The sequence below is a fragment of the Mauremys reevesii genome, linkage group 11 (genome assembly GCF_016161935.1).
Source record: "Mauremys reevesii isolate NIE-2019 linkage group 11, ASM1616193v1, whole genome shotgun sequence".
Taxonomy (NCBI): domain Eukaryota; kingdom Metazoa; phylum Chordata; order Testudines; family Geoemydidae; genus Mauremys; species Mauremys reevesii.
Genome location: NC_052633.1, coordinates 74987546 through 74996930, shown reverse-complemented (window position 1 = coordinate 74996930; position 9385 = coordinate 74987546). Strand labels below are relative to the sequence as shown.

The 9385-nt window shown below is 67.6% G+C and overlaps 1 protein-coding gene across 1 annotated transcript in view; it reads right to left on the bottom strand.

Annotated features, from left to right (window-relative positions):
- Positions 1-309: 309 nt before the first annotated feature.
- Positions 310-9385, bottom strand: part of WNT6 (Wnt family member 6) — a 29940-nt gene continuing 20864 nt past the window's right edge. The window contains exons 2-4 of the mRNA XM_039494847.1: positions 8131-8351; positions 2887-3188; positions 310-1088 (exon numbers count right to left, since the gene is read on the bottom strand). Coding sequence (XP_039350781.1) covers positions 627-1088; positions 2887-3188; positions 8131-8351 — 985 coding nt within the window. The 3' untranslated portion in view covers positions 310-626. The remainder of the gene's footprint in view (positions 1089-2886; positions 3189-8130; positions 8352-9385) is intronic.

Here is a 9385-nt window from a genome sequence, read left to right as displayed (position 1 = left end):
CAGCACGGCCGCAGGGGGGACAGAGCCCCTGGGACTAATCAGCTCGAGTGAGACGCAGGGGGGCAGCCGTGCCCAGGAGCCTGGGCAGACGTGGGCTGGACAGAGCGTATGTGGAGTTCATGAACCGGCTGGGCCCCAAACGAATCTCCCCTGTGGGGTGTGGCGATGTCTGGGTGCCCCCGGACAAGGTCCCCACGTGGGCACGGCCGTGGCTGGCTGCCCCCCGGCCAGCATCCCCTTCTGGGGTGTGGCAAAAGCCCTGCTCCAGGAAAGGGGGCAGGACTGTGTTTAAATAGCTTTATTAATGTCACCCCCATGCCCACAGAGCCCCTGGCCCGGTGGCCGCGGGGGCCTGAGGAGGCAGCGGGGCGGGGGCAGCCCGGGTGCCATCCTGGCCTGATTCAGGTTCACTAGTGAGGGAGTCCGGCCTCATCCCCACTGAGTCTGTGAGCGTCGCCCCACGGCCCAGCCTGGCCCCCAGGCCTCGGTGCCCCTGGCCGGCAGGGCGGGGCACAGCAAAGCCCCTCCCCAGGGGCTGGACGGAGACCCTCCCCCAGCGCCCGCGTCCGGGAGAGAGGGAGCTGCCGGGCAGCCCGGGGCCGGGGCCGGTGGGCTCCTCGGCCGGCTCAGAGGCAGAGGCTGAGCTCCTGGTGCACGCGGCACTTGCGGCACTGCACCACGCAGCACCAGTGGAAGCGGCACAGGCAGTTCTCCTCCAGCACCACGGTCTCGGCCCGGTGCCCGCGGCCGCAGCACAGCAGGTCGCAGCCGCTCACGTCCGGGGCGGTGCTGTTGCACACCCGGCCCCGTGTGCCCGGCGAGCCCGTCTTGCGGTTGGCCGTGCAGAAGTCGGGCGAGTCGGCCGAGTAGACGAGATCCTGACGGTCGGGGGGCTTGATGCTGCGGCCCACGGGGAGCAGCGTCTTCCCGTCGTTGGCCCCCATCACCTTGAAGGCCCCGTTGAACCGCTCCAGCAGGCGGTCGCCCACCTCGCGGAAGTGGGGCATCTTCTTCCAGCAGGTGTGCAGGGTGCAGGAGCCCGACAGGCCGTGGCACTTGCACTCCGTCCGCATGTAGCTTCGCACCGCCTGGGGGAGACAGGGCCGCTCAGCGGGGCCTGGCCACAGCCCCCTGCCCCACACTGGGGACCCTGCCCAGAGCCTCTCCTCAAACCCCACCGGATCCCAGCCCCCCGGAAGGAGACGGGGTACACCGGGTGCTGTCAGTGAGGGGGTTCAGGAGTGTCTGCGGGGGGACTTGACCTCACCAGCCACTGCCCAGCAGAGACTGGACCAGTGCCCACCAGAGCTGGCCCGGGGTGTGGCTGGGAATAGGAAGCAGGCCAGGGAGAGCTCGGGAGGGGGCCGTGCCCGGGCAGGAGCGTGGGGCTTGGTGAGCTGGGCTCTGCAGCAAGGGCCGGAGCAGATCTGGGGAGGTCAGAACTGGGGCGGGTGGCAGGTTTTCCAGGGCGGGGCAAGCACCCTGCCGGGGGTGGGGTGATGGGGGAGGGATTTGTCAGGGAAGTGGGGGAAGGTGGGTGTGTGCTGGTGGGTGTCAAGCAAAGGCGCCCCTAGGTGTGGTGTGTGACGCGCTGGGACTGGTCTGAAGGTTTGCTCTGAACACTGTGTGGGGGCCTCAGTGTCCCCTCGGCAGTTCTTAAGTATCCAGGTGGGGGGATCAGGGGGTGGGATTGCTGCAGAGGAAGGGGCCAGTGCACCTAAATGCCCAACACTCTGTCTCCTAGCAACTGATGGCCTGGGCCCCTCCCCAGCAAGGTGCCAGCTGAAGGTGCTGGAGACAAAGAGATCGGGACCTCCTGGCCCGGGAAAGGAGCTGAGCAGAGGAGGGGCTGGAGGGGGTGTCAGTCTGGAGCTGGCTGGGGATGAGGAGTGAGGGCAGACGTGGGGGTCTGGCTCACTGCCTCCCAGAATGGACCCAGCTGACGGGTCCGGTTCTCTGTACCTACAAGCTCTGTTTCAGACCCTGTTCCTGTCATTGAATAAACCTCTGTGTTACTGGCTGGCTGAGAGTCACGTCTGACTGCGCAGTGGGGGGGCAGGACCCTGTGGCCCCCCCAGGACCCCGCTGGGGTGGACTCACTGGGGGAAGCGCACGGAGGGGCAGAGGATGCTGAATGCTCCAAGGAGAGACCCAGGAGGTGAAGCCGTGGGAGCTTCTTGCCCTGCAGACAGGCTGCTCCGAGGGAGAGGAGGCTCCCCAGAGTCCTGCCTGGCTTGGTGGGGAGCAGTTCCAGAGCAGCGCCCGGGGACTCCGTGACATGGTTCATGGTGCAGGCTTGGCAGGCAGCATGCGGCTGTGCCTGGGGGGCAGCACTGGAGGACAGGGTGGGGAGGACGGGGAGAGGGGCTGGGATGGCCCAGCAGTGGCAGGGCAGGGGAGTGTGGTTGGCAGGTGCCCTGCCCATCGGGTGGGGAGGACGGGGAGGGGGCTGGGATGGCCCAGTGGTGGCAGGGCGGGGAGTTTGGCTGGCAGGTGCCCTGCCCATCGGGTGGGGAGGATGGGGAGGGGGCTGGGATGGCCCAGCGGTGGCAGGGCGGGGGAGTGTGGCTGGCAGGTGCCCTGCCCATCGGGTGGGGAGGATGGGGAGGGGGCTGGGATGGCCCAGCGGTGGCAGGGCGGGGGGGAGTGTGGCTGGCAGGTGCCCTGCCCATCAGGTGGGGAGGACGGGGGAGGGGGACGGGGATGGCCCAGCGGTGGCAGGGCAGGGGGGAGGGGGGCTGGCAGGTGCCCTGCCCATCGGGTGGGGCGGATGGGGGAGGGGGGCCGGGCCGGCCCAGCGGTGGCAGGGCAGGGGGGAGGGGGGCTGGCAGGTGCCCTGCCCATCGGGTGGGGAGGACGGGGGAGGGGGGCCTGGCCGTGCATTACCAGGCGCCCGGCCTCGTTGTTGTGCAGGTCGATGAGGGTGCGGATGTCGCTCTTGCCCTTCTTCCGCTTGGCGTCCATGAACTGCCGGGACTTCTCGTAGCCGAAGTCCACGTCGTCCCCGCAGCCGCCCCATTCCCAGGCGGAGCCCTCGGTGCCCGGGCCGGCCGTGGGCAGCGGGGGCGCCCGGCTCCGCGTCACCTCGCAGCTGCACTGCAGCAGCTCGCCCATGCTGCAGGCCTGGGTGACGGCGTGGCTCACGCCGGCCGCGGTGATGGCGTAGACGAAGGCCGTCTCCCGGATATCTGCGGGGGAGGAAGCAGCATCAGCCGGTGGCCCCCAGGGCCGTGGGGGCAACCTGCCGGCCAGCAACGCTAGGGGGTGCTGTGCTGCAGGGGGCACTGGCTGGGGGGGGACCCCTGTGGGGGCATTTTCCCAGGGGCTGGGGCGTGACCACACCTCCCGGCTCAGGCAATGCCACTCTAACCCTCCCACCCCTGCCCTGGCATCTCTCCTTCCTGCTCCAGGCTCCGCAGGCTGTTCATCGGGTACCCTGTCCCACCCCAGAGGTGGCTGTTTGTCTCCTGTCACCGGGGGCGGGTCCCTGTGCCTGAGCCTGGCTCTGCTGGGAGAAAGGGGCTTGGAGAATGTAACACCCCCGCCATGTTCTGCACGGGGGCTCACTGGTCACACTCAGACCTCGGGGGGGGAGGGGGTCTGTGGGGCAGGCAGGGACAGGGGCTTGGGGCTGGGGAGCGGGTTGCGCTTAACGCTCTGAGACAGGCTGGCAGCAGGGAGGACACTGCAGCTTGTCCAGCCTGGCCAGGTTCCCTTCACTCTCCCAGCACCGCCCCCCCCAGTCCCTCCAAGGAGGGTTCACCCCATCCCCCACCCCAGGGGCACCTCCTGGAACCAACGAGGGGGGGGGCAGAGATCGGAGTCGCCAGAGGCCGTCCCCTTGCGCAGCACCTCAACCACAGGAATCAATGCATCTCTTGCTCTCCTGCCCCAACTCCCTGAGCCCCCAAAAGCATGGGTCCCCACCTGGAGCTAAAGGCGACTCCCCATTAGTTACGAGCAGTAAAGGGCCTTTGACCCACAGCTGAGCTGGTCTGACTGCAGCCAGTAGAGGGCAGAGGCAAGTCGCTCACCACGGTAACCTGTCTCCCTGTCAGCGCCATGTCAATGGCGGCTCTGAGCCCTCAGAGGGCGCCAGGAGATCCTCCTCTGCCCCAGAGCTGCTAAGTCTGAGAGTCCAAGTGGGGGCTGGCTGGGAGGTGACGGAGCTGGGGAGGCCCCACTGGGGCCCATCTCCCCATCCTGGGGCACGTGACAGGCTGCCCTGCCCGGTGCCTCCCCGTGGGGTGACGCTGGGGCACTCACACCCCCCCACACACTCTCCCAGCACCAGCCTCCGCCCTGCAGGATTCTTTCTTATGAGCGTGTTCTCCCCGTCTCTGCTCCGGGACACGAATTCCAAGCATCCTTCCCCTGCCCGGACCTGCTCCGGCAGCCCCAGCGAACGATTCGAGCAGTGTCACCCCGTCGGCCGCGGCTCCGGCGCTGCAGCACTTACCGCAGGGTCTGGGGGCCATCCAGTGCTCGGCAGGGCCCCCAGCCCTCCCCCCGCCCTGGGGCTCCCTTGCAGCCCACGTTGGACCCCAATGCCTGGCCCCAGCGGGGCTGTGGGGCCTGGCAGCAGGGGGCACTGCAGGGGGGTCTGGGTCCCCGCTCAGGATAGCTGCCCCCGGCGGGTTGGGCGCTGCCCAGATGCCCAGGAAGAGACCAGCCCTGGGCTAAAGATGACGTGCTCAGAGACAAGAGAGCGGGCAAGGAGGGTCACTGCTGTGGCGGGCGCAGGCCGGCGGCGTGGGGTGGTGGGAGCCAGGGGAGAGGATGTGGCGACGGAGTTGACCTGCCTAGCGGATGCATTTGCAGTGGGCCTGTCACTGTGGCATCTGGGCACAGAGCACCCAGCAGCAGTCGCCCAAGAAGATCAGACCCCCCAGACTCTGCTGTTCTCAAAGCAGGGGATCCCCCCTCACTGGTTTCCAGATACCAAGCTGCTCCGTCTCTGCTGTGCCATCTCATATGGCCAAAGGGCCGGTCGTGCGCCTGCTAACACAGAACCTAGCTCTGGCGTGGGGTGGGCGACTCTGCACAGGACCCAGGCGTCCTGCTGAGCTCCCCGTGGCGCGCTCTGTGTCCAGAAGGGCGAGCGTGAGCTCCAGCCGTGCACGTAGGGAAGGCATCTCGGAGCCAGCGTCACCTCGATGTGCGACACCAGCCAGCCCAGGACCCACCTTGAGGCCCCGCGTCCAGGACGGCGCCGCATGGGAAAGGTCTCGGGAAAGGGCACCCCGGAGGCCCGAGAGCGAGAGCTGCGCCGGCTCCACCTGGCGAGGTATCCAGGAGAAGGCTGAGCGGCGACTGATCAGCGTTCAGAAGGACCTGCCCGATCTCTGGCAGCTGATGGTGCTTTGATCTAGCAGATGACGGGCTAAGGAGACCCAGCAGCTGATGCTAGAGCGACTCAGAGTAGATGTTTAACGGGGACAGGAGTTTCCCATTGGACCCCCTGGCCCCCGCCTGGGCTGGGTTCTCCATGGCTTGACGGCGTTCCATCAACACTGGCTGTGTCTCTAATGCTCGGCACTAGCTCCACCGGCCGCCCGGGGCTGGATGCAGGAGTCGTGGGGGAGCTCAGCCAAGCTGGTCCCACGGGGCCCCATCCAGGAGTCCCGAGCTGGCATTTCTCATCCTTCTGAGCTGGGACGTTCCCCGTCCTCCGGGGTAGTTCCTTGGCATCACCGCACCCCCCAGATCCATGGTCCTACCAACGGGAGAACCCCATTCCAGGTGTGTGGGACTCGGCTCCCACCTCTCCCCTTGGCAGGGCAGGAGAGCAGGGCGGGTTCCTCCTTCTGTTCCCTGTCCTAAGGCAGATCCACGGCCCCCGCAGGGCTGGCGTGGGGGTCACAGCACAAGCCGCTACCCCTCACTGCTTCCTAAAAGAGCCCACGGGAGGGGAGGGCTGCTGGCTCGGGGCTGTGGCCAGGTGAGGCCGTGTGGTGCAGACAGCGGCTGTCCGAGCCAAGCGTTCATCACGTCAAGTCAGAACCAGAGCCGGCCTGGCCTTACGAAGTGGGGTCACTGGCCCGTTTAGCACCCTGATGCCCGTGGGCCGGGTCTTTCCTGTACCCTGGGACAGCGCACGCCTCCCTCGGAGAACGTACTGGCCGCAGGGCGGGTGGGAATGGGCATCGCCTGAGCACCCTGGGTGCTGGCCCCACTGGGGTAAGCGTCTCCAGGGCAGGGAGCCGCTCCAAACACATGCAGGATGCCCCAGCCCCTTTGCAGCAGCCAGAGCCCAAAGGGAAGGTGGGCGTCTCATTGGGCGCACCAGGCAGTGGGGATGGGCTGGCTGTTGGCTAGGTGGGGTAGCCCAGACGTGCTGCTGTGGCCCATGAAGGTGACAGCTCCCAGCATGCAATGCTCCATGTTGATCCAGGCAGACCAGCTGCACTGAGTTCTGGGACATGGCATCTCCATTGCGGCCCAGGGTGTCACTGTGGTGCCCCAAGACCCTTGGGGCATTCTCAGAGACAGCAGGGAACACCACCCTGCCTGGGCCAGCACCCAGTTGAGTTCACAAGAGTCTGTCCATAAAACCCAGGTGACCCAAACTACTGCAGCTAAAGGAGAATCCCCATTAGCTTGTAGCGCTACAGGGCTTATGACACACAATGGAAGCACTGAGTCCCACCAGTAGAGGGCAGTGGCTGGACATGCACCTGCACATCTGCTAGTTCCTGGCAGTATGGCCAGTGTGGGCGACTGCTGAGCTGCAGCCAGGGGGCACTAAATCCCCTTGTGGCCCCCCCCAGCTGGGCACAGGTTGGGGGTTCTGGTGTCACCTAGGATGGCCTGGGGGGAGTCCCACATGTGCTTGGACAAGCTTGACACACACCAGAAGGACAACCAGGCCCTACTGGGCCAGGTCAGCACAGCATGGCAGGGGGCGAGCGCCCCCCAGGTCCCGCCATCCGGTGCCTTCTGGGGAGCACCGCCCGTGCTGCGACCTACATGACACCTGGACTATGGGGGCAAAGGGCTGGGGGGACAGACTTGGCTACAGCTGGGCCAGGCACCAGCCAATGGCAGGAGTGAAACTACGTCCCTAACCCCCACTGCCCATCCCAGTGCCCCCTCCCCAGGGCAGATCCCCCCGGCCCCCTGCCAGCCCCCTCTGCCCCCGTGCCCCTCTCCCGTAGGCTGCGTGCCAGCTATTTGCAAGCCTCCCCCACCCCCGGTGCCCTCGGCGCAGGCGCATGCAGGGAGTGGCGTCGGGGGGGGGACGTCTCCTCGGGGCGCAGTAAATCACTGCCAGACGCGGAGGCATTCTTGAGCTTTATTAAGCCCACGGTGGCTGGGAGCACGGGTAATTGGTTCATTACAACACGGGAAGACATGTCCCGGCAGTAAACCTTCGGCCCTGCTGCGCCCCCGGGGGCCTGCGCCGCGGCCTGGCTCTCACCCAGGGGAGCGGGCGCAGGGAGGTCGGTTAATCCCCCTCGGCCGGCTGAGGGGGGCAGTGCTGCGGGGATGGGCTTCGGCAGCTTCTTCCCGGCTCTGGCAGGGCTTTGAGCAGAAGGCAGGGGCCTCGCTGTCCTCCTGGGGGGCAGCAGCCTTAGCACCTGCCCACTGGAGGGGGTAGAAACACGGCAGCAACTGCTTGCACTCACCTCACCCACCAAGGACAGGCAACCACCTCTGGGGTGGATTCCGGCAGCTGATCAGCTGGGCAGAGACACTCTGCCTGGCTGAGCAGGGGCTGCCCTGACCCCGGGAGAGGAGGTGACGGGAGCAGCCTAGGAGGCCAGGCTAGGGTCCGTATTGCTCCAAACCAGCCAGCCTCCCCCGCTTCGGGGAGCCCTCCTCAGGTGAGGATCCGGGATCGGCCCCGGCCTGAGGGCAGGACCCTGGTGGGCTTCCCTGACACCGCTGTGCAGGCTGATCCGTGCCCCACGCACACAACCCCCTCTGATAGCCTCCGGACAGGTGGGGCCCCACTTCCCTCTCCGCCGTGGGGCTCAGCCCTGCCCCCTGCCCCGATTCCCCAGCCCCCCATCTCTAGGAGCCGGGCAGCCCCTCCCCCAATAGCACGGGGCGGAGGGAGTTTCCAGCTGTACTCAGGGTTCCGGGGGGAGCCTGGCCCCAGGGATCGCTTGGCCCCGCCGGCCTTACCCTGCTGCAGGATCCTGCCGAAGTACTTGCTGTGGCTGGTGCAGTTCCAGCGGCGGAAGCGGAACTGGTACTGGCACTCCCGCACGCCCAGCTTAGCACCCTTGGCCACCTCCTGGACGATGTCGGGCTCCGTCTGGCACAGCTCCGCCTGCTTCCCCGCCAGGCGCTTGCTCTTCCGGCAGATGCTGTTGGGGTCCATGAGCAGGGGGCTGCCCACTGCCCTGGAGAAAGGAGAGAGCGGAGGAAGCCAGCGCTGCAGCAGCTGGGGCACCGGGGACCCCGACCACGGGGGGGCACCGGGGACTGGCTCCCAGCTGGCTGGCGCAGGCCCTGTGCCTGATGCCCTTGTGTGGGGCACCCCCTCCCCCACAGCCTGCCCTCCCCTCCGAGGCCCTGCCCAGGGGGCCCGCTCTTGGCTCGTACCATGTCACCCGCCGGCCCCGCCGCCCGTCTGCATAATCTCTGTGCCCCTTGCCATGGGGCTGCCTATGCTGGGTGCCCCCTCCCCGAGCCACCCCCTGAGCCCTCTTCTCCCACAGCACACGGCTAGGGCCTCATGGGACAGCGAGGACAGCCACCTCTTCCCCCAGCGATGGCGGGCGCTACTGGTGCCATTTGGGTCCCAGCGGGACCCTGAGCCCCCTCGACTGAGGCGGGGGGGGTGATGGCAAGGGAGGGCACGTCAGCCAGCTCCTGTCTCTCCCTTGGGGCAGCCTGGGCTGGTCACAGCAGCTGCTCCCCTCCAGGCGCTGGGCTCACTGGGGAGAGGGGGAGGCAGAGCTGAGGGTCCGCCCGGTCTCTCCAGGGAGCCTGGCACCCAGGTGCCCAGGATGGGATGGAGCCTCCAGGGGAGCTGCCGGACAGGGGGTGGGAGCCCAGCCCTGCCAGGTCCCTCGGCGGCCCCGCCCAGCCTGCTGTGCCAAAGGCAGGAGTGGCCCAGCCCCTGGCCCCCCGAGCCCAGCTCAGCTCCGGAACGGACCCCGAGAGACGCAGGGGGCGAAGGAGGGCCCTGCCTCTGTGCAGCTCACTCCAGTGCCAGAACTCGGGGCGGGAGGCAGCTCCAGAGAGTGCAGGGCGGGAGGCAGTAAGGGGCGCTCTCCTCTCTGGCTCAGGCTGACGCCAGGGCCCCAGCATAGCGCTAGGGGGCACCGGGCTGAGAGCAGAGCCCTGGGGTAAGCGAGATAAAATCACCCGCTGATTTGTAATCTGCCCCTGTCCTGCAGGGTCAGCTGGCCGCTGAATCCCTCTGCCACTC